The 24,315-nt window shown below is 45.5% G+C and overlaps 1 protein-coding gene across 1 annotated transcript; it reads right to left on the minus strand.

Annotated features, from left to right (window-relative positions):
- Positions 1-640: 640 nt before the first annotated feature.
- Positions 641-23,211, minus strand: BATF (basic leucine zipper ATF-like transcription factor). The gene is made up of 3 exons (XM_046009090.1): positions 22,940-23,211; positions 20,536-20,640; positions 641-1,168 (listed from the first exon to the last, which is right to left on the minus strand). The coding sequence occupies exons 1-3, from the start codon at positions 23,000-23,002 to the stop codon at positions 959-961; spliced, it is 378 nt and encodes a 125-aa protein (XP_045865046.1). The 5' UTR covers positions 23,003-23,211; the 3' UTR covers positions 641-958.
- Positions 23,212-24,315: the final 1,104 nt, after the last annotated feature.

Genomic DNA, 24,315 nt, shown 5'->3' on the forward strand with positions numbered 1-24,315 from the left:
ACATACCGGGTTCAGGCTCTGCCAAAACTAGTCAATCTGAAGACCGGAAGACAAGCTTGTGTTGACGAGGCCCTGTTGCCCTCAAACTGTGCTTAAAATGGCAGCCTGTGGAGCCCAATGTAGGCCCATTAGCAGGAACGTCCCCACAGACCCAAGCCACACACTGCTTCGTGAGAGCATGAGGCAGTGTCTTCCTGGGCTTGCAATTGTGTTACTGGAACACCTTGTCCGGGGCCCAGCAAGCAGCAGTTTCCAGAGCTGGCTGTCCGGGCCGGACTGAGGGAGTGTAGCTGACCCTTCCTCTGAAGGGCATCTCGCAGTGGTCCTTCCCCACGTCCGGAGCACGGCCCACTGACAGTCCAGGAAGGATGAGGCGGTGAGGAATGGAAAGTGGAGGTCATCGTGAGGTGACTGGGGGAGGAAACCAAGAAGATGCCTCCAGGGAGGACTAACAAGTAGGCTAACAAACCATGGGAGAGAAGAGATATTAGCCATCTACGGAGCTTTAATGAGTCTCGAGACCAAGGACAAAAGAAGGCGCCAACCCCACAGAACCTAGAGTTTCAAGGAAGTGTGTAAAAGAAGAAAACTGTTTGCCAAGCTGGTTTCTTTTAAGAAATTTATTTAGAAAAATAACCCCCGCCCTCTCCCGCCCTCCTCCCTCAATGCCATGGGTCTCGGGCATCATGTCTGGTCGAACTCTGGATTGGGCCTCCCATCCGCATGGGGGCTCAGCACACACTGACAGGCGGCGACACCACTGGGTGGCCTCCCACACTCCCAGCTGCTCCAGTCTTTTGCTCAATCCTTGTCTGGGCCTCTGCCTCCGGGTCTCCGGATGGAGAGAGAGCCCTGAGGGTGAGGGCAGCCTGGCCACAGTCCGTGTGCCCCTCCTGAGGCCTGCCAGGGCAGCTGGGGGCCGGGGGGCTCCGTCCCCCACCACCCCATGTCTGGAAAGTCAGGGCTGGAAGCGAGGCGAGCTGACGTGAGGCTGGTGGAAGGCGTGGGCGCTGTACACCACGTCGGGGGGCGAGGGCGTGCTGGCGGCCAGCACCGAACACAGGGGCTCATGGCTGCTCAGCACCGACGTGAAATACTTCATCTCCTCTGTGAGCTGCTTGATCTCTTTGCGCAGAGCCGCGTTCTGTTTCTCTAGGTCTTCGCTCTCCTGTGCGGAGAAAGGTCAGCATCAGAGATCAGTCTCAAGGAAGGTACGGGATGGGAGGAAGGGGGAGCGGGAGGAGGAGACAGGTTCGCTTCTCACCCCCACAGCCGCCGGGAGGGGCATCAGTGATTTTTTTCTGCACGTGTGTGTGCATGTATTTGCGTGTGTCATATGAGAGCGCGGTGCATTTATAAACACATGTGTGTGCCCAGATACAAGCTTGAACCCATAAAATTGCTGGTATTTGTCCGTTTGCCCTATAAGGGAGGCAGCTTCGTAGGATCTCACCCAATAGAGGAGCACGTGGCAATGGGTGGGAGTGTGTGTGTGTATGTGGGTCTCTGCGAGGGTGTATGTGGGCTGAGAGCAGCAAGTGTATATTATGGGAAACAGGCTGACAGGTGAGAGACTGAAAAAATGGAAAAGAGTTTGAGAGAACAGCTTATACTAATTTCATGCTTTTCCACCCAATGTTATACCGCAAGCTCTCCGAATGTTCCCAGGGTGGGCTTTTAGCCTAACGGAGTCCATGGTTAACTGTCTGCTTAACCAGATTCTAGAACACCAGGGTCTTTATAAACATGGAGTGGTCAAAACCCACCACAAGGTTCAGTTCCAGTCCATTCTGCTGGCTGGTTTCATTCTGCTGGCCAGTCCATTCAAGAGCCTGGTTTAAAGCACCCTGCATGTGTTCCGCCCAGGCGTACGTGCTTTTTTCCAGAAACACCTTGCCCCTGTTGCTAAGAACACCATCTGATATACGCTAATCAGGCAAACTCTGGTTCTAAGAGTGTTGGTTCCTGATCACATCATTAATTAATCAACAATTCCATTCTGGTAATTAGTGTTTACTGGAAAACAAAGCTACCTAGGGGAATTGCAATTCCCCTGTGATTTGAAGGCTCACATTCCTTGAGTTGATCAAACAGATTGACTCATCTAATCCCTGGTGCCACAGAGGAAGGGAAAAGGGCATTGGAGAGGTAAGTAAGTTACGCTTCAGTTCAAAAATCAACCTGAGTTGGCAACCAGGCCTTAATATTTCTAGTTTTATTTGACTTAGGTCAGCATAGTATTAGTATTAGAATTATTTGAAGGGCTTATTAGAGTTTCAGGCTCTTCTTGAAATCCAGAGATTTGAACTCAGTGGGTTTGGGATTTGGGGTGAAATCTGGGAATTCACTGAATTTTTAACAAGTGCCCCAGGTCATTCTAACTAACGATCAGGCAAGTTTAAAACACAAGTTAAACACACTATTACCCTGGTTTTAATCAGTCAAGCACGTACCAAGTGCCTGTTTGTTACGTGCCTGGCACACAGTATGAACTCAAATGTCTGTTGATTGACTGGCTAACGACACCAATGGCTGGATGAACCGTCGACTCAAAACCGTGATGGGCAGTGAGCAGGTGTAAGATAACTTGCCGTTTAAGAGGTGCCTTCCATAACCCCCCAGGAGCAGGAGCTGTGGTCCAATGGGAGAGCTCGGTAGGCTGGCGACTGCCCTGATCCGTGAACCCCAGGGTTCCTTTTTAAGTGGTAGAGGAGCTTATGCCTGTGGCCTTACCCATCAGGCCGGCTTCCATCCACTCATGAACGACCGATGCAAGCAGGCTCAGCCCTAGCCTGGCATTTCCTGTGTGTGGCTTTGAGCTAGAAAATGGTGCCGAGGTCAGTACAAAGGAAACCCCCCATCTCTGAAATGGGATGGGGGTGGGCAGGACACTCAGACCCAGGATGGTGGAGTCAGAGGCACCGGCTTCTTCGGGGAGGTATGGCAGCTCCCTCATCTTACCATTTCCTTGTTTCCAGGCACATCCCAGAGGCAGGGCATCCCCTCTTTACCGAAAGGTAAGAGAAAGCAACCCATGAGACTGGGTGGTGGGGGGGGGTGGTTTTAAGACGGGAACTGGGGGCCGGGAGTCCTCGCCCCTTCCTCTAGCCCTTTTCTTCGCCCCCTCTGAGAGTTTCCACTGGTGACAAGTTTACTGTAAATTCTGTGCTCTGAAGAGCCTGGGCAAACCCCGAGGCAGGAGGGAGGGGTGGGGGAGGCGGGCCGCAGGGACCAACCGCTCTGACCTTCTCCCCGCCTAGAGGCAGGCCCAGCTTTCGGGAAGTGACAGCCGGTTCTTCCTCCTCCCCAAGCGAGCTCTGTTGAGCTCTCTCTAGCTTTCGCTCCCCGCCGCCACCACCCCCTCCTGGCTTGCAGATCCCAGAGCTCTGCGAGGGGGTTCACAACCACTGCTGCCTCTGACCAGAAAACAACCACCTGTGACAAGAAGCTTGTCTGTACCTTAGGAAGCAAGACGGTTTCCTGCTAGGACCCCAGAGAAACCAGACCAGGCAGCCCAGGGGCCATGCAGCCAGCCAGACACTGGCAAGAGCAAGAGTTCGACTTCCCTTGCAGGAGGAAGTGGCTGGGGGGTGGGGGGAGGGGGGCTCCTCCCAACATGTCCCGGTCTCAGTCCACTCTGACCCTCCCTGGGCAGTCATGCCCTGGAAAGCACTCACACGGGGACAAACTAGCCAAGGCGGCCAATGGGAGCAGGTGTTTACTCACAGGTACAATGACCACATCCCCCCATTTCCCTTCCCTTCCCAGTGGCAGCTGGAAACCTAGGACTCAGCGGGGAGGGGAGAGGAATGTTTGGGAAGGAAACTTTGGCCTCTGACACGCACGTCCTCTGTCAGTCAGGGAGCTGTGAGCCCACATCTGGGCTTCTGCGTGACCTGCTTTCTGCTTTTCAGAATTCCTTTCTGTCCTTCAGGCTCCTCACGGTAACCCCCTGAAATGGACACGGGAGGCCAGCCCTTGCCATGATTCCCACTTCTCAGATGATGCCAACTGAGACCCTGGGACAAAGCTACCCAAAATACCCCCTCCGAATGATCACAGGCTGGTGGCGGCAGCTGCTGGGAGAGAGGGCTTTGGAATTTGCCTCAAGACACTGATTTTATCAGAGGTCCAGACACTTCAGCGACTGAACCAAAGCCCCATAACCACATAGGGGCAAGAGAGGGTTTGGCTCGAGGCTTCCCCATCTTCAGCCCCGTTCTTGCTCTGGCATACCCAGTGCTTCCCCTGAGATACTGGTGACTTAAGTGACCGAAGGTCTTCAGAAATCACTAAGAAGTCCCTATAGTGTCCCGAAGGAGCACTGGGTCTCGATTTGGGTGATCTTCAAACACCACGCTGGAACCCCGAGTTGGTCATACGCTTCCAGTCAAGGAGCTTATCGTCTGCATTCCTGCCCAGAGATGGGAGGGAATCCTCTGTCCAGTTATTTTTTGAAAGAGCTCACTCGGAGCCAGGCCTTCCTCCACACGCAGAGTGAGGTCCAGAGCACATGGCGACAGCGGGTTCCATCAGCAGTAACTGGGGACTGGGGTCCTGGTTAGGTGAGCCTCTGTGACTTGCTTTCCCTCTCTGAGCCCCTGTTCCTGTTAGAACAGGAAGACTAGACCACACAATGATTCTCAACCTTGGCCACTCCCTGAGATCCATGGGATTCTCTGGGGAGCTTTACCAGTCCTGGTGCCTGATTCTGATTTAAGCAGTCTGGGGTGCAGTCTGGCTTTGGGTTGCTAGAGGCTCCCAGTGCAGTGAATATTGAAAAAACATTAGAAGGAACCGTTAGCTTCGAAAATCTCCAAGCCCTCTTCGACTCTCAAATATTTCAGATTCCAAACTAAATACCTGAGTGTATGAGACTTTAACCCGGTCCACTTGTTAGGAAGGAGTGTGTGTGAATGCCAAGGAGAAGGTCGCAGGGGGGCAGAGGGCCGTAGACTCAATTTATACAAGAAAAATTAGTGGAAACCAAATTTTTAAAAGAATAGTTTAGCTTGACTTCATAACTCATATGTATTGAATGCTACCATGTCCCAATCACTCTTTTAAGTATTTGACAGGTATTATTATCTTTAATCTTTGTGGTAGATAACATGATTATCTACATTTTGCAGAAGAGGGCAACCTAAAAGTACAGGGAAGTTAAGTAACCTGTTCAAGGTCACACAGCTTGTGAAGAGGCAGCACCACGGCTTGAATGAGGCAGCCTGGCTTCAGAGTTTGTGCCCACCCTATTCTCTTTGTCTTTGACGTTTGTTTAAATCTTACGATGTTTGGTAATTATCTCCAGACAATAATCAAATTCTCCAGAAAATAATCAAAAAAATGCAAATCCAGACAATAATGCTCATAATTCATGCCCAGCTCTGAAGCTTGAAGGTTGATGCCAACCCTGAACTACAGGCAGCTTGGGGGTGGTTAAGGAAGAGGCTTCATGGGGGTGTGGGAACATTCTGGGAAATTCCCTACTGGAGGGGCTGAAAGGGGGTCACTCAAAGAGCTCATGAATGATGGGGAATCCCCAGACTGTTCCCTTACCCACAAGGAAGCCAGTTAGGAGCAAGGCCAAGGACAGGCTCTGGCCCCAGGCTCTGGCAGGGACTCTCCAGGCATTGTGAGCAGGTCTTTGGTCTTCCTCCCTGCCGGCTTTGGTTTAGTGCCTTGACCTTCTCCTTGAAGGCTCTAATCATGATTTCCAGAAGAGTGAAAATAGTCCCTGTGTGTTCCTCTTCAACAGAACACGTAGTCATTTATCGATTGGGTGACCTTTTAGCTCTCACCTACACTTAAGAGAGTGGTAAAGTGAAGCTTATCTCTCACACCTAAATATGTTCAGTCTCCAGCAGTTACCAATCCACCAAACACATACAGCGGGGAGCCCACCGTTTCTGGACAAGTCTGCGAACCGGTGTAGGACATTACCCAAGCCCTGGGAGGATCTACGCCTACCCCTCCCACCAGTCCCTGGGGAAACTGGCCCCAACTCCTGTTCCTCACCCAATGAGGAGAAAAGAGGAATCATCAAGCTACAGGTCTTTGCACTGAATAACAAACAAGTCCAATGCTGAAGAAATCTTTACTGTCCTACCCTCCTCCTCCATGCTTTCCTCCAGAGAGCTAGAAAGAGAATTTATCAAATGCTCAGCTTCTCTTGCAGTTGGGCAAGACCATGTGACAGATTCTGACCAATAAGATTTAAGTTGAAGTACCTGGGGGTGGAGCTCCCCTTTCCAATTGAAAAGGTACAGCCTCACCAGGACAAAATCCACCCTCCCTCAACTCAGACTGGTGCCCAGAGGTCCAGAAGCTATACTGCAGGCTTGAGGATGAAAGTCGCATAGCGAGGACACCTGCACCCAGACAGAAGTAGCCCGGTTCTTTGATGACGTTCTTGTACTTGGCCCTAGCCTGTCCATTCTGAATTCCTTGTTACCTGAGACTTAGTGATGCCCGTTTGATAGTCTTTCTATTACTTGTAGCTGAATGGAATCCTGACCGATATCTCAACCTAGGATGGTTATCACCAGCAAACCCAATTCCAAAAAACAAACAACTAGTAACTGCCATGAACACAAAGGTTTGAATTAAGTTGTTTTTTGTTGTTGTTGTTGTTTTCCCTTCAATCCTGCCAGTCCTCTGCGGACAATGTCTGGGTACCTATACGCCCCCAGTTGTCCCAGACTCACTCCGCACATTCTACCACAAGGACCTGGCTACACACTGAAGTCTCCCAAAGAGCCTCAAAAAAATTTTAACTCCTGAACTTCAGCCCTGTGAGAGGTTCCAATTTGATTGTCCTGGAGTAGGTCTCAGGCATCAAGACTTGAAAAGAAAACACTTTGCAGGTGAGCTTAATGAATCGTGTTCATAGCTGGTTCCTCTTAAAAATAGATATGTCCATTGACAGAGGAATGGATAAAGAAGATGTAGTGTTTACATATACAATGGAATATTACTCAGCCATCAAAAAGAATGAAATATTGCCATTTGCAATGGCGTGGATGAAACTAGAGGGTATTAGTGAAATAAGTGAAATAAGTCAGTCAGAGAAAGAAAAATAACATATGATTTCACTGATATGTGGAATTTAAGAAACAAAACAAATGACCATAGCAGAAAGGAAGGAAAAATAAAATAAGATGAAAACAGAGAAGGAGAGGAACCATAAGAGAGTCTTAACTATAGGTAACAAACTGAGGGTTGCTGGAGGGGAGGTGGGTGGGGGGATGGGGTAACTGGGTGATGGGCATTAAGGAGGGCATTTGACATAGTGAGCACTGGGTGTTATATGCAACTGATGAATCACTAAATTCTACCCCAAAACTAATAATACAGTATATGTTAACTAAATTGAATTTAAATAAAAAATTAATATATATGTAAGGATATAAATATTGGGCAATGTTTACTTTTATTATTATTACTTTTATTAAAGTTATATATTTATATTTTTATTTTATTAAATATTTTTTATCTTAATATATAGGATAAATAATGTAAGTATAATACAAATAACTTGAGAAAAGTAGGAGAATGTTTCTAAGTCAAAAAAATCTTTTGAAAGTAAATGTTTGTTTAAGGGAAAGTGCCTCTCTATTGCACTGCTGTTATATTTGGTGAAAACAATTTCAAGTAGCCCAGAACAGCTCATTGTGATGATGGAAAAGCAGGAGATCGGGTATCTATTGGAATCTCATTAATGATGACTTTATCTAACTAGTTTCCCTTTAAATTGCTGAGCTCTGTGAGGGTCTATCGCTGTCTTCAGTTTTGTCATCATTGACTAGGACAGTGCTTGGCACATAGTAAGTGTTTGATAAAATCGTGTTGCTTGACTGCCAAATTAGACTCTAATAATTTACCAAACCCTGCATATGGAGAGTCTTTTAATGATGTCCATGAAACTTCCAATGGAGTGTTTAACCAAGACTTCAATATCTTTAATAGCTTCTACTTTATATGGTTACAAGTGAGTTTAAGAGATCCCCTGTTTTAAAAAGGCCCAGGTCAGGGGCGCCTGGGTGACTCAGTGGTTTAAGCCTCTGCCTTCAGCTCAGGTCATTGATCTCAGGGTCCTGGGATCGAGCCCTGCATCGGGCTCTCTGCTTGTGGGGAGCCTGCTTCCTCCTCTCTCTCTGCCTGCCTCTGTGCCTACTTGTGACCTCTCTCTCTGTCAAATAAATAAATAAATAAATATTTAAAAAAATAAAATAAATAAAAAGGCCCAGATCAGATCCCTACTTAACAACACTTTTGTTCCCCAAAATAAAGCTATGGGTGGGAGTAGCAGAATTAACAGCATTTTAAGAACTCTGTGTATAGTTTCCTTAACTGGAACTTGACTTTCCCCATCCATACCAAATGAAGGGGACTTGCCCAGCGGTGGCGGCAAAAAGTCAGGCCAGTGAAACCGTTAGTGCTCTTAAAGCTTTTATAAACAACTGGAAGGAAGGGCATATGTTTTCATCTATAATAATACATCTGATATCTTCATCTGATTGACTTATAGGAAAATACCCAGTGCTGGGTGCCTGGGTGGCTCAGTAATTAAGCTGCTGCCTTCGGCTCAGGTCATGATCCCAGGGTCCTGGGATCAAGGCCCACATCAGACTCCCTACTCTGCAGAAAGCCTGCTTCTCCCTCTCCCAGTCCCCCTGCTTGTGTTTCCTCTTTCTCTGTGTCTCTCCGTCAAATATGTAAATAAAATCTCTTTAAAAAAATGCCAAGTGCTTTGCATTGAAATGAATGAATAAATATAACCTTCACCTCAATGCAAAACTAAACAAAACAAATACACTATTTTTTTAATATTTTTTTTTTTTAGATTTTTTAAATTTATTTATTTGACAGAGAGAGAGATCACAAGTAGGCAGAGAGGCAGGCAGAGAGAGAGGAGGAAGCAGGCTCCCCGCGGAGCAGAGAGCCCGATGCGGGGCTCGATCCCAGGACCCTGAGATCATGACCTGAGCCGAAGGCAGCGGCCTAATCCACTGAGCCACCCAGGCGCCCCCAAATACACTATTGCTTTGTTTTTGTCTTTGCCCTGTCATAGAACTCCTGAACAGCCAAGAGAGGTGTTACTGCTTTCCATTCTGTAGATCAGAGTTTAAGTTCAGAAAAATGCCCCAGGCAGATCTGAATTAGTTTTGTTGACGCACCACCCTCCCATCGGGTTCCTGCTCCCTGCGTCTCCCTCACCCTGTTCCTGAGCTCCTCATGCTCTCAAAGTCCTGGTCCCACAAGACATCTTTCTGACCCATGATTGGCCACACAAAGTTTGGCCTCAAGGCTCTGCCGAGCACACCCTTCCCCCCAGATCTTCTCAGTCTCTTTCTCTTACCACATTTGATCTCAAATATCAGGGTCTCAGACAGACCTTCCTTGATCACTGTCCCCACCCACCCCTTAACCACATTCAACATTGCACTACTTGATTTTATTTGAAGTTCTCTTCACTTGGTTTGATTAGCCTGTCCATTTATTTGCTTGTTTTCCAGGGTGACTTCCAGTTGAATATAAGGTCCATGAATTCAGGGTCTCTGTCTTGTTCCTGTTGTATTCTCAGTGCCTGGAAAAAAACCATACCTGGCACGTGGATCGATCATCTTTTCTAACACTGGATCGAGTATTGGGAAATTGGCCTTTGTTTATAGAATTTTCTGGACTGTCCCACGTCTAACCAAAATGTTTTCTGGGTACCTGTACCAGCTGAGCACCCAGAAAACATTTTGGTTAGAGGATCCTCAGTTGTAAGAAAATGTACTTTGGCCCTAGGAATCTAGTCTCCTCTGCTTGGCTCTGAACTTAATCCTACTTTTGAATAAATATCTTGCTTTGTAAGAGCTCCAGGTCACCCTCCTTAATTTCCCTAAACTGAGAGTGATGAGATAAGTACTGGGACAGTCCCAGTCCGTACCTGTTGTCCTGGGGTCATTCTTATGTGTGCTGTTTTCACTTCCAAAAGTGTTCCCGTTTGGAGGATAAATGGTAGGATTTACTAAAACTTGACGGTCAAATTCTAGCTCGATGATATCATTGCTGCCCTTGTCCTCAGCGTCCTCCTGAGTTCACTCAGATCTCTAACCATTTTCTTGTTTTTAAATAAAAAATATACAGTATAACTACATTTAAGATATTTTTAAAAAACTCATACCCACCCATGATCCTAGTACTTTCAGCACAACTCTTTTCATTTGCACATATTGCCATCTTTTTAAGAAACACATACCTCTCTTTATGAAATTTCAATCACTGTAAAGATGATTTGTATTTTGCTTTGTCATGACTTTGCCACATCGACATCATCACCATAATTATCATTTTTAATGGCTATGTCAGCACATGGAAGAGCCACAATTCACCTAAAATGGTTTTTTTAATATTGGACATTTTGGTTGCTATCAAATGTTGCTATTATAAACAATGCTGCAATGAACATCTTCACCCATAATGGGTTTTGTTCAATCATTTCCTAGGATAAATTTGTAGGAGTGAGATTAGGGGGGCAAAGGGCATGGCCAGTCTTCCAGTTCATGGTTGTAATGCTGTAAAAAGGTTACATGAGATATACAGTGTCATCAGCAGTGAACATATACGTCCATGTTACTACAACCCCTTTGGCATTTAAGCACTATAATTTTAAATAATTTATTTTGCCAATTAGACTTCTGAAGTTTTCTTAATTTCTTTTTTTAAGATTTTTAAAATTTATTTGTGAGGGAGAGAAACAGAGAGAGAATGCATACGAGGGGGTGGGCAGAGGGATAAGGAGAATCAAACTCCCTGCTGAGGAGGGAGCTCAATGTGGAGCTCTGTCCCAGGCTCCTGGGATCATGACCTGAGCGGAAGGCAGATGCTTAACCAACTGAGCCACCCAGGCGCCACAGGCTTCTTAATTTCATTGTAATTTTATAAATTATTGATAACCAAGGAGGAAGAATTTTCTATGTGTCTCTTCCCTAGTACAACATTCTCAGGGACAATTTTGCGGCCCCCCAGGGGACGTTTGACAAGGTCTGGAAATATTTTTCATCATCACAACTGTGGGGTGAGCTGCTGCTACCGGCATCTAGGAGGTAGATTTTCTATTTTACATGCACAGGACAACCCCCTCCCCCAATAAAGTATGATACGACTCAAAATGTCAATAGTGCTGAGGTTGAGAAACTCTTAATGTGTATCATTTTCACAATCAGAATAGAAAATTGGGTGATTTTCATTTTGGTAGGAAAAACGTTACACAAGCTTTCTGTTCATAGCTTCTGCCCACTTACCTATTGGAGTCTTGAAGTTTTTCTTAAAAAGGATATTCTTTCTATGGTATAAATATGAAATCTGCATGTATTTAATTTGATGCAAATATTTTCCCCAATGTAGTATTATGCTTTTAATTTCGGATTACATCTTTAAGACCTTTTTAACATAAAGGAATACTTAAACTTCAGTCCCTCTCAACCTTGGACTCTCTTTCTCATCTCTTGCTGAATATGCTTGGGTTCTATTACTAAGATTGTCTAGGTCATTCAGACCTTCTGGTTAATGGCTCACTTCTTGGCTTACCCTTTGCAAAAGGACATGTAAGAGCAACACCATCTGCAAAGTCCTGTTCAACAAAGCGGTACAAAACAAAAGCAAATGGTAGGCAGGCAAGAGGTTTGGGTTCTTGGGTGTCCTGAGAAAGACCTTGGTGTCCCCATTGGTTACATTAGTCTATAGCATCTCTGAGTTTTCTTTTAATTCTGCGATCTTATAAACAAGGGAATATAACCATAATTATTGTTAGTCCCCCTCCCCCAAGCTACCATGTGGACCCAAAATGAAACTCTACAGATATCCCACCATCTGTAGGGGACTTTGTCCTCTGGAACCAATCTATGCCCCCTAGGAAGCAAGGTGTCAGACTGAGTCCCACAGAGGAAACTAAGAAAATCCCTGAGCAGCTTAGAAAAGGACTTTTTGATGAGACTCCCATTCTTTTCAGGACAAAGACTTTTGGATGCTGCTAACGGCAGCTTTGTGAAGACTCCTGCTTGAATGGGGACCGTCAATTTGTGGCCCGGGACCTGTAATCTCATTTGAACAGAAATTCTTTATAAATGTCTGGACTGGTGTGGAGTTGGCCTCCTCTCAAATATGCCTCCCAAACGTAGCCATACTGACTCATCTTCAGTGGTCCAAGCTTGTAGGGGTGGTGGATTGCCTTGACATGTTTTTTTTTTCCCCAAATGAAAACAGTCTACTAGTTTGTTGTTCTTATTTTTAAAATGGCACACATTCATCACAATAAAAAAATATATAGAAAAATACCAGAGTAAGGTAAGCTACTCAAAACTCAACCACTCAGAAAGAACCATCTTTCAGATGGTTCTCAGAAAGAACCAGATATTTCTTTATGCATGCAAACGTGCCCCAAACCCACAAATTTTACACGGATGGGATTAGACTCTGCATGCTCTTCCTAAGTTGCTGGTTTTCCCTCAGTGCTATGTCATTGATATCTTTCGGGGCTACAGATCTACATAGTCATTTTAGTGGCACTATAAAATTTTAGTGTCTGAATGTGTCGTAATATAGCTTAATCACTTCTTGTTGGGCATCTGTCCAGTTTTATAGTATTGATAAAGTATTTATCAGTTCATGGTGTTTATGATGAATTAGGTATCTTTGTGTATCATTTTTCTTTCAAACTCTTAGAAGTGGAATTGCTGTGCCAAGGAGTTTTCTCTTGTGAGATGTCAATATTTACTGAGACACAGCTTTCTTTAAAAAGGGTTTCAGGGGCGCCTGGGTGGCTCAGTGGTTAAAGCCTCTGCCTTTGGCTTGGGTCATGGTCTCAGGGTCCTGGGATCAAGCCCCACATCGGGCTCTCTGCTCAGCAGGGAGCCTGCTTCCCCCTCTCTCTCTGCCTGCCTCTCTGCCTACTTGTGCTCTCTGTCTGTCAAATAAATACATGAAATCTTAAAAAAAAAGGGGGGGGTTCAATGGATATATTGATATATTTCATAGAGACTTTAATTTCTTGACTAGGCCTAATGTGGAGAAGGAACAAGTGTGAATTTTGGAAGATGTTCCTCAAAGAACAAAAAAGTAAAGTCAGGAAGAGACTCAAGGAGGATATCAGAGAAGATGAATACATCTTCATGAGAGTCTGAAGGAAGAGGCAGTATAGTGTAATGGTTAGGGAGATGGGCTGTAAAGTCAGTCAGACCTAGCTACAAGCTGTGTGACCTTGGACAAGTTATTTAACCTAATACAAAAATGATATTACAATGATAATACAAAAAAAACCAGATTTTTGTGCAGATTAAATGAGATACTATAGGTAGAGCACTTAACGCACAGTGCCCAGTACATAGTCACATATTTAATTAATATGTTTTTAATAAAAAGAAATTCATAGCAACAGAGGCCCAAGACAAATGCTTCTTTTCCACAGGTGGTTGGCTGGTTTTCCCTGAAATTTTTAAGGGTGGAACAGCCAGAACATTCCTTCTGTGTTTTTGTTTGTTTGTTTGTTTTTGACCTATGCATTCTCTATGCCAATAAATCTTATGGCACGGTCTCTCAGAGAGAAAGCGAAGAACTCCAGGAGTGAAAAAGGACCACAAACAGCTTTCTCTTCCAGCATTCCCCAGAAGACCAAGAACAATAGTGCCATTCTAAGGAGGCCTGGGGGTTGACATCTTCATTGAACTGCTTTTCCTCCATTACTCAATTTTCCTCTGATTGTAAATACCTTTTTTTCTCCTCACAGCAATCGCTTTAAGCATCATTTCATGCATAATTTATACTCATAACATTTGTTATATATGGCATTAAAATATGTCCTGGAACCTATAAATGTTTCTCTTTTTTTAGACTAGTCCGCAACTCCTTCAGGAGCTTTCCCCAGGAAAGCAACTTTCCCACCCCCAGCTAAGGGAATATCCAAGTTCCAGCTTTCAGATTTGGCCCTGCTACTCCACTTTGCTTCCAGTTCCACTCTTGAGGCCAGATCTGACTTGTCAAAGGCATAGCTCAGGGCTAATATTACTCTCTGCCCACCATTTCTACCTTTAGCCTTTTCATGAACAAAGCTGCTCAGCTGATCTCAACTCTCTTTCCCACTGACCTAGGACACTGACTCAAAATCCTTCAAGCCACTGCAATCAACCAGGACGGTCACACAAGTGACACTGATTTGCCATCCCTTAGAGAGGCTTTTCAGTACGGTAGACTTTAGGGTCACTCCTGACGAACCCCAATGGACAGTTGGTTCTCCCAAAGGACTGAGATATTTATGTAGGATGTTCAAGAGATAAAATGTCACAGAGGAAGACGATTCAATGTTTGAAGTCAAATTAGAAATCATCCTAATGTGTATGTAGTAATGATTGATGTTGAGAATGTAAATATCTACATTATAAAAATAAAAGCACGTGATAAAAACATCCAAATTCTATAAAAAAGGGAAAAATGCACAGTATCTCTCCCTGCTTTAGTCCTTCCATCCTACTTTTTATAAATAAGTGTTAACCTTGGGGGAAAACCTTTTTGAAAAATTTTAAGTTCATACACACATGCACATATATGTGTTTCTTTCTATTAAAAACGTACATGGGAGCAAACTATATACCATATTCACATCTTTTTCACTTAAGAGTATAGAAGCTAGGGACACCTGGGTGGCTCAGTGGGTTAAGCCTCTGTCTTCGGCTCAGGTCATGATCTCAGGGTCTTGGGATCAAGTACCACGTGAGGCTCTCTGCTCAGCGGGGAGCCTGTTTCCCTTCCTCTCTCTCTGCCTGCCTCTCTGCCTAAGTGTGATCTCTGTCTGTCAAATAAATAAATAAAGTCTTTAAAAAAAGAGTATAGAAGCTGGATAATCTTCTCAGATTAACACATTCAGATGTAATTTATTTTAACAACTCCATTGTATTCCTCAGAGTGGACTGCTGCAGTTCATTTAATTAGTTCCTTATCCATGGATATTTATCTTGTTTCCAGTCTTTACTATAAGAAACAATGCAGTAAGGATTATCTTCACATGTACATAACTGCGTAATCTGTAGGTACATTTGTAAATAGACTTCTAGATGTAAAACGGCCAGGTTACAGTGTTTTTGATGGGCACGGTTAAATTGCCTTCTAATGGAGTTGTACCACATACTCCCACTAGAAGTATGTGGTGGTGCCTGCTTCTCCATTGTCTGGACAACATCCCATTTTAGCAACATTTTTGTCTTTGCCGGTCCAGCAGGGAATCTCACTGTTGTTTTAATTGTCATTTCCCTAAGTGAGGTCTAGAATCTTTTCCATACTTATTTGCTATTTATTTCTCTCTTACTGTAAATTGCCCATTTGTTTAAAGATTTTATTTATTTATTTGACAGAGAGAGGCAAAGCGAGAAAGGGAACACAAGCAGGGAGAGTGAGAGAGGGAGGAAGCAGGCTTCCCACTGAGCAGGGAGCCCAATGCGGGGCTCGATTCCAGGACCCTGGGATCATGACCTGAGCTGAAAGCAGAGGCTTAACCCACTGAGCTACTCAGACTCCCTGTAAATTGCCCATTTTTAATCATTGTTCATTTTTCTTTTGGATTGTTAATCATTTTCTTATTCATAAGAGCTTTCATATATGAAGTAAACATGCCCTTTTTTGGTCATATGTGTTACAGATATTTCCCCAATCCGTCATTTGCCTTCGACTTTGCATATTGTATTTTGAATTATATAGAAATTTTCACTTTTTATGTATAAAGGTAATATATATCAGTTTTTTCCTTTATGGTTTCAGGATTTTGGACTTTATCTGGGAAAGTCCATTCCAAAATAATTTTTCAGTGCTCTTTTCCCTCCAAATTTCTTTATTTTTCTTTTTTTAGTATTTAATCTGTGTGCATGTTGTATGAGAAATGAAGACTCTAGTTTCTTCTTCCCAAAATGGCTAGCCAGTTGTCCCAATTCTATTTATTGAATGATTTGGCTGCCTTCACTGGTTTGAAATGCCATCATCATCATTTTGCATTTGTTATTGTGTCTTGTGCCTTGTTCTTAGGAATTGATATATGTACTTGGGTCTTAAATTTCAGTTTGCTTTGGGATCTTTTTCTGTATTCTCTTCTGCCCAGTGCTCTGTCTTTTCCACATTGTTTTGATTTCTATACTTATAATTCACTTTAATGTCTTGTTCAGCTAATCTTCTTTAATTAACCTCCTCTAAAATTTTCTTGGAAATTGTCACATGTTTTTTCTCACTAAGAACTTAGAATAGCTAACCTAAGTCTCCTCCTTACTTCCAGAAAGTTATATTGGGTTTTTATTGGGATTACATTAAGTTAAATTTCTAGATTATGGAAAATCGCTATTTTTACGTAAGACAGATCTTTCCACTCATTTGAGTGCTTTTAAAATCACTTAGAATAATTTTAAAGTTTTTGAAAATTAAGCCCTGCATATTTTTTGTAAAATGTATTCCTTCCTTCCACTTGCCAGTGTTGGTATTATAAATGGAATCTTTCTTCCCATGAAATTTTCTAGTTGGTTATGGTTTACATATAGGAAAGTCATTACATTTTGTGTTAACTTTGAAAGCTGACAGGGTTCCCTTATTAATTTTAATAATTTTTCAGCTGATCATCTTGGATCCACTTACTAGCTACTGATGTCTTTTGGAGAAGAACTGGTCTAGTATGTTTGCAAACCGGAATTTAAGTGAAAACTTAAAAAAATAAAATTTTCATGAAAAATGATATGCCTTTCTCCTTTTTAATCAATACATTTACTGCGCCTAACAGATTTTATAGTTGTCTGTGGGAGGAAAGGAAATAAGTGTAGCAGGGGCTTGTGTGAAACACCCAACGAGAGAGAATTAAAACAGAATGTGGACTCTGTTGATATCACAGTTATGAAAAGAAGCACCTGAGCCAGTTTATGTGAGGAGTAGTCAATGCCGAGGATGTTCTAAATTAAGATTTTTTAATTTATTTAACAGACAGAGATGACAAGTAGGTAGAGAGAAGGGGAAGCAATTGTGGGGCTCGATGCGGGGCTCGATGCGGGGCTCGATGCGGGGCTCGATCCCAGGACCCTGGGATCATGACCTGAGCTGAAGACAGAGGCTTTAACCCACTGAGCCACCCAGGCGCCCCCCTTACTCTGCTTCTTAAAAGCAATCAGTGTTTGGTGTTTTGTTGTAAACCATTTTTAGGATGGGTACTGAAAATGTTAAATAGTAAGTATCCCACACTCTCACTGGAGAAATGAAGTAATACTTTGGTATTTTAAGAGAGATGATAGTGACAAAGCTGAAACTGAGAAACCAGCACTACCCCAGCCTTTGAAGCTAGCAGAGCAATACAGACATGGTCTTTATTTGTTACAATGCTCTTAGTAGCTGGTCTTTAAAATATTGGCAGATGGGTCCTCTGTGGCTATGTCATAGAGCCGGAAAGAGCCAGAAAACTGTTCCAGAACCTCAGCATGTGGAGCCAAGCATGGAGTCAAGGGTCAACCCAGCTCTCAACCCTAAGAATGCTAGTGGTAAACCAGAAGATTTTCTACCTCTAATCACAAACATAATTAAGAAGATAATGGACGGAGAAGATGAGTGATTGCGTCTGAGAGGAAATTAACATTTCACACCACAGCCAACCCCTCTGTTTGATGGTGACAGACTTGAATGTTGCTGCCAAAAGCTTTTACCTGAAGTCAAGAAACAAGCTGCATTGGCTGCAGCCCCCAGGCTAGCTTCCCAAAAAGTGAAGATGAATGCTAGGGTGCTCCAAAGAAAAGACTGGGGAGGAGTTGGTGTCCAGGTGTGGGGATGATAGGAACAGTCTAGAGGTGTGGGTGTGACTGTGGTGACTGCATGACCGGGAGCTCTATGCACCCCAAGCCCCAGAGATCTTCTCAATCTAGTCAGGGCTAGTATAACCAAGATGGGCCAAGTCTTCTGGTTCTGTTGTCTTACAGAGAGACAGAGAGAGATGAGTCTGTTGAAAACCTTGCCACAGCAAAGAACCATACATGTCCCCCTCGTTGATACGTCCCCCGGGCTTGGACAAAGACCAGGGGTGGCGTATCTCATGATAGGGAGGACGCCTCAGCTCATATCAGGAGGAAAGGAGCCTTCGTCATTGGAAGTGAGCAGGCATACACTGGGGACCATTTCGGTGGGGGGGGGTGCCGGGGGGAGAGTGTGTAGAGGACTCTCAAGCATCAAAAATGTGTCTGAACTTTCTAGCCTTTAAGAAATCCCTCAGCCCTGAGATTTTGAGATAGATAGATAGATATAGATAGATATTTAATTTTCATTGTGATTTTTAAAAATATTTAATACTTTAAAAATATTTAAAATATTAAAATATTTAAAATATTTAATATTTTTTAGATATTTAATTTTCATTGTGATTTTTTAAAAATCAAAATGTGATTTTTTAATTATTTATTTATTTATTGTGTGAGAGAGAGAGTACACACACAAGCAGAGGAAGGGGCAGAGGGAGAGGGAGAAGCAGAATCCCCACAGAGCATAGAGCCCAGAGAGGGGCTCCATCTTACAACCCTGAGATCATGACTTGACCTAAAATCAAGAGTCCAACACTTCCAGGCTTAACGGACTGAACCCCGGAGATGCCCCAGTTATGATTATTTATCTTGCTTCTATAATAACTTATTAAAATTACTCTTATTACACTTAATTTTTTGAGTATTGTACAGCAGGCACGGCTGTACTTTTTATATGTCTTGTCTCTATGAGGTAGTCACTGTCATTTCCCAATGTAGAGATAGGGAAACTGAGTCTAGGGGAGGTCGAAGGTCTCTAAGATCTCTCACACAGATAGCCAGTGGGGGAGCTAGCATCCAAACCCTGTACTTCTTCTTTTTCTTTTTTTTTCCCCAAACCCTGTACTTCTGACTGCAGAGCTGCTGAACTGCCCTTACTTTTTACTTTTTTTTTTTTTAAATAGTACAAACTTATAAAGCTCACAGTAGTTTTACAGTCTCAGGATATTGCCCACTTATACAAAAAGGCAGGTTTTATCCTTCCCAATTTTTACAGATTTGCTTGCTTTTTGGCTGTAAAGAATATTGAATCAGAATCAGACTCTGATAGAGACAAGTGAGTGATCATAGATTTTCAAGCTTCAAATAGTAAACGGGAGTGTGTTGGGACCCTCAGCTATGATGAAATCACAGAGAACCCATAAGTAGCAGCATTACTGACAACCTCCCATTTAGGCAGCCGATCATAATGATCACAAAGAAGGAAGAATTTTGTGTCCATTCGTTTTTTTTTTCTATTCCACAAATATTTATGAACTTAAAACTACTTTGGAACACAATGGAAGATATGCTGAATACGTTTCTCATAAAACACAAGCATCCCGTCAGAGATGTCGGTGCTGACTTTTCTCTGCTTCCTTACAGCATCTCTTTCCTCCCCCAAAACTGTGTCTTACTCTTTCTTGACACAGTTAAAACAACTATTCTAACTGACTGATTGCCATGGTAATCTTTCAAATAAACACAAACGCACTTCTTTTGGATACCAATTGCCCTTGACCAATGATGTGAAAGACTAGGATGCGAGAGGTTCGAGAGGTTCGGGAATGGCTCAGGAGGAAGGACAGGAAGTTAGGGTCGCTAGAGGTGGGGGAGGGGATGGAAGGGGAAGGAGCCAGACTGGTTGACCGAGGACCAGACAAAGGGGCAGAATGAAGAGAGCTAAGGTATGGGAGATAAGGAGGAAGCACTGCTCTGGGACGCACGCAGCCAGAATTCAGCAACACGACCACAGCCTTAGTCCTCTGGTCGACTAGCAGTTCAGCATTACCCAAGGCTCCGGCTCAAGCCAGGGCTCAAAGCCTTCTCTAGAAAGTTTGAGACTGGAGGCAACTCAACCCATATGGGGACCATGTCACATAAGTGCACTTGAAACCACATCTTTCACAGACCCCTTGGGACAGCATAAAAGCTATTTCAAAATAAAATTGTAATGATGTTCCAGAAAGAGGAGTAGGGTGTAATACCCTGCGGACCTCTTTGTCCCAAAGTTAGGGACCAGGGTGGCTGCCAGTGGCCTCCTAGGGGATGGGATCATAGGCGATCCCAACACTGGGATCAGGGCTCCCCCAAAGTGTTTGACACCTTGTAAATTCTTCCCAAAGACAGTCCTGCCTTCTGCTCTCTAGGCTCGAGAGGGATAGTGCTCTCTCTGGCTACCCCATCTCTGAGCCGGTGGTCTGCATCCAGCCAGCCTGTCTCCTTCATACGATCAACTCATTGACACCTCATGCCCTCTCGGGGGTCAGAAAGAAGGGCTCATTTCTTTTTCAGCACCCCAGCTCATTCCATGCTACTAAATCTCAAAACACCCAGAGGAGAGCCTCTCCTCTGCACCGCACCCCAAAGCCCTACCCCGCTCACCTCCACACCCCCACCCCCATGCTCACGCAGAAAGCCATGGTCCAAGCATCCATGGGTGGTGGAAAGCAAAGCTTAGCTCCAGAGGCTGAAGAAGGTTCTGAACACTCACCAAGTGCAGGGTGTCGGCTTTCTGTGTCTGCCTCTGTCGGCTCTTCTGGGCAGCAATACGATTTTTCTCCCTTCTCTGAACTTTCCTGACATCATCGGATGAGTCCTGGGAAGCACAGATGATGGGAATTAGGTGAATGTGCTCCTCTCTTCGGAGTTAAAGCAGGTTCTCAGGCTGCTTGGTATCTGTCCATCCATCCTTCCATTTCTTCATCTTTTCATTTGCCCACTCAAAAGGCTGAGCCCAAAAGAGAACTCTTCCCCACACTGTTACGCTCCCTTAGGTCCCTATAGCTATTTTGGCCAAAAGCTACAGGAAGAGGAAAGAGACCCTGGGGCCTAGATAGGGCTGTATTTGGAAAAAATGGTGAAGGCGATGAAGTGTGTTTTATCACCTCTCCTCTCTCTGGGGCTGCTTCACCCTTACTCTCCCACTTCTGGGCCTAGAATTTTCTTGCTATTTGTTTTCCCCAAAACTTTGCTGAGCACCTACTATGTGCCAACTTCTGTGCAAGTGCTTTTTCAGAGGTGCTCTTGTTTAATTCCTCAATTCTGGCGCAGTTAATATTATTGTTTCGATCTTATATGTGAGGAGGCTGAGGCTCAAAGGGCTTGCCCAGGAGGCTACAGTAATCCAGGGCCTTCCATCTTCTGATGCTAAGTCTGACACCTTTCCAAGGACTTCCCGCCCCTCACTGGTTTGTACTTATGTGTCTTCTGCCACATCCCTGGGCTGAGGTCCCCATCCCAGATCTGCCTCTTTTTCTTGTGCATTCCCTTAATTATGCTCAGTGACCTTGACATTCCCCGTGGCCCTGAGCACAAGGCCTAATACAAACTAGAAGCCAAGAGCAGCTTTAATGGTGGTGATTACCTGGCTGTGGCAGGTAGTGGATGGCCGCTTAGGATGAGAGGACCTCCGGGTGTCCTCTAGGTTTATCCCACAGATGGACATGTCCTCTACTTGGACAGAGAGGTTTGCTCCAGCTCCCTGCCCCCCACCAGATATTGTAGGATGAGTATAGGAGTCTGAGTAAAACCGTCCACAGCGCCTGCCCTGTTCCCTCTCACGCCCACACAGGATCCAGAGACACTGTTCCCGGGGCAAGACTGTGCTCACCAAGCAGATGTCTCACCAGCGTGCCCAACACTTCCAGGCCATGGCAGTAGGAGGGCATCGGGTTAGATGGGAAGGAAGTGCTTCTCTCGAAGGGGTATGGGGAACCAGGTTACCATGGAAGCCATGAGTAATTTCCTTCCTAAGAAGAGTACAGACTTCCAGGCAGCCTGAGCTGCCGTGATACCATCTGGAGCAGAGGACTGGACTCTTTGCCCTCTAGAGGTCTCCACCAGGACTCCTCCCAACCTGCTGCTCTTCTGCCGGACATTGATGACAGATGCTGGATTATCCGTTTTTACACTTTTACTTCGGATGCAGCACCTTCTTGGGTATCTGTGCTAAGGAGAGAATGTGGTTTTTAAACCACAAACTTGGAGCAGAAATGTTAATCCCTTGACGTATCGGGTGAGAATGAAGAAGTCCTTGTCTGGAGAGGGATGTCAAGGAAAGTGGCGAAGAGAAAGCTCCAGAAGCTCTGGGGGCAGGCAGAGTGCCCCCCTCCCTTTTTTTTTTTTTTTTTTTTTTTTTGCAAGACTCAAGCTGAAAACTTTGGACTTAGAAGTCACAATCTCGATTCCAAACGCTCCCAGACTCTCTACCTCAATGGCTCTGGCTTCCCCGAGCGGAGCTGAACTCCTCCAGCCAGCTCCAATGCTCTCTCCTGATTCCTTTCCCCATCCAGAAGCCACAGAGGGGAGAGGCTTGGTGGCAGCTCCCAGGTCCCTCTCTGCCGGCTGTGCTAGCAGCCGGGACCGTGCCCCAGTAGATGACATAGATTCTCCTGGGCTTGCCTGGCTTCCTCCTCCAGCTTGCTCTTTTTCCTCTTCTTTGCTTTTCCCTACCCCTTCCTTCTCTTACCCTGAAGGCTGCCTCCCGAGAAACCACATGCCTGGGCTGGGCATGCCAGCAGCCTCCTTAACGCGGCGCCTCTAGCCTTGGGGCAAGGGGGACACTTGCCTTTGAGAGACCAGGGTTCCTTGATGCACATTCTCCTTCTGGCTTCCTAGAAAGCTCCACGGGGTGGGGGCCCAGGAGAGAGGAAGGGGGGGGCAGGCCCCGCTAGGAGTGGAGAGGGAAAGGGGCTTGGGTGGGATGGGTGCAGGAGGAGGGTCCTGGCCAACAGGCACGGCTTAGCTGCAAACACCTTGTCCTGGGACAGTGCCCCCAGCCACTTCCTCGCTCCTCCTGGGGCTCCCTGGACAAGGACCTGTAGCCTGAGCTCCAAGCCCCCCCCCCCCCCGCCCGAGAATGAGAAGGTGGGCTGCAGGGAAAGGGGGGACTCTACCTGTTTGCCAGGGGGAGGGGAGCGGCTGAAGCTGGAGTCGCTGCTGTCAGAGCTGTGAGGCATGGCTGCAATCTTCCGGGCTCTGCACACACCCCGGGGGCCACCGGGCTCTCGGGTCACCAGCCGGCCTCCCTTCCTGACGGCTCCCGGGCCACCAGCTCACCCCCCTGCGCAGCTCCCTCCTCTGCCTGCCCTGCAGCCGCCTCTGCCCCCTGCGTCCTCCTCACTCTGGGGTGCCGAGGCACTGCTCCCCACAGGGACATGTCGCTCGCTTTGGGGCTCGTGTGCGCGCGCTCTCTCTCTCTTGTGGTTTCTGGTAACTCACACTGGAAGTCACATGGGCGGAAACTTAAACAAGTTCGAAGTTAATTTGAGAGAAAATACATATCTGGGAAAAGACCCACAGAATTATATGAAAGGAAGAAAAAAAAAATACACAAAACCCCAGATACCTTCCGACTGTTTGAAAGGCAGAACAGCTCTCTTCAATTGATGAAGATAAAAGAGAAAAACAGCCCAGGCAGGGAAAATCCCCAGCCCGAATTAGCAAGCCGGGCTCCTGTCAACATGGGCAGAGAGGAGAGGGCAGCAGGGAAAGAGTTTCCATTGTCAGCCGACTTGATTTTTTAAACCAAAATAAAGCAGTGAGACTGGGATTTCTTTCTGGTTTTTACCCGAAAGCAGCTGCCCATTGGGCCCTGGGGTAGGCCTTCCTCGCGCCCCCCCCCCCACCCCACCCCCCGCAGCCTGGTCCTCGCCTGACTACAGGCCCAGAAGAGGCCCCGGGGATCTGAAAGTCACCGGGCTCTGGGCTGGATGTTTCAAATGTCTGTTCATCAGCTACGCCTCTCAGCAGCATGCCGTCTGGAGGGAAGAGAAGCCTCTCACGTGGAGGGTCTTCAGGAGCTCAAGGCTGGCTTCGAATCTTAATGATTCAAGAAGGTCACCAGGTCAAAGCCCAGGATGCAGGAACAGTGAGAAACATGAAATGAGCACGGTACTTGGAGTCACACCAACTGGGATTTGCTTTCTGACTTTACCAGAATGCCTGTGGCCTTGGTTAGCTCACCGGAGCTCGGAGCTCGATGCCTCTCTAGGTCCATCTGCAAACAGAAGAGTGAGAAAACCTGCCCTGCCTGTCTCTCTGGGCTGTTTCCAGAAGCAAATGATGGCATGGATTAGAATGCCCCCAGCAGACAGTAAAATGCGCTCTGAAGACAGGTGTTTCTTGTAGTGTTTGGTCTTACTGTGAGCACACCTGTAGCATTCTCAGGAAGCAATGCAACACTCACCTGGGCATTCTGGCTTTTGAAAAAGCCCTTGCTTTATTCCCAGTTTGGCTGAGAGCCAAATGCTGGCCTTGCTAGTCTTAGGAT

Source organism: Meles meles, chromosome 6 (assembly GCF_922984935.1).
Source record: "Meles meles chromosome 6, mMelMel3.1 paternal haplotype, whole genome shotgun sequence".
Classification (NCBI taxonomy): Eukaryota; Metazoa; Chordata; class Mammalia; order Carnivora; family Mustelidae; genus Meles; species Meles meles.

What these genes read in the sequence shown, in the direction of transcription:
- BATF (XM_046009090.1), bottom strand. Translation starts at nt 23,002, where the DNA reads ATGCCTCACAGCTCTGACAGCAGCGACTCCAGCTTCAGCCGCTCCCCT. An exon ending in CCCCTCCCCCTGGCAAACAG is followed by an intron (nt 20,641 to 22,939) that starts GTAGAGTCCCCC and finishes TGTGCTTCCCAG; the next exon opens with GACTCATCCGATGATGTCAG. An exon ending in AAGCCGACACCCTGCACTTG is followed by an intron (nt 1,169 to 20,535) that starts GTGAGTGTTCAG and finishes TTCTCCGCACAG; the next exon opens with GAGAGCGAAGACCTAGAGAA.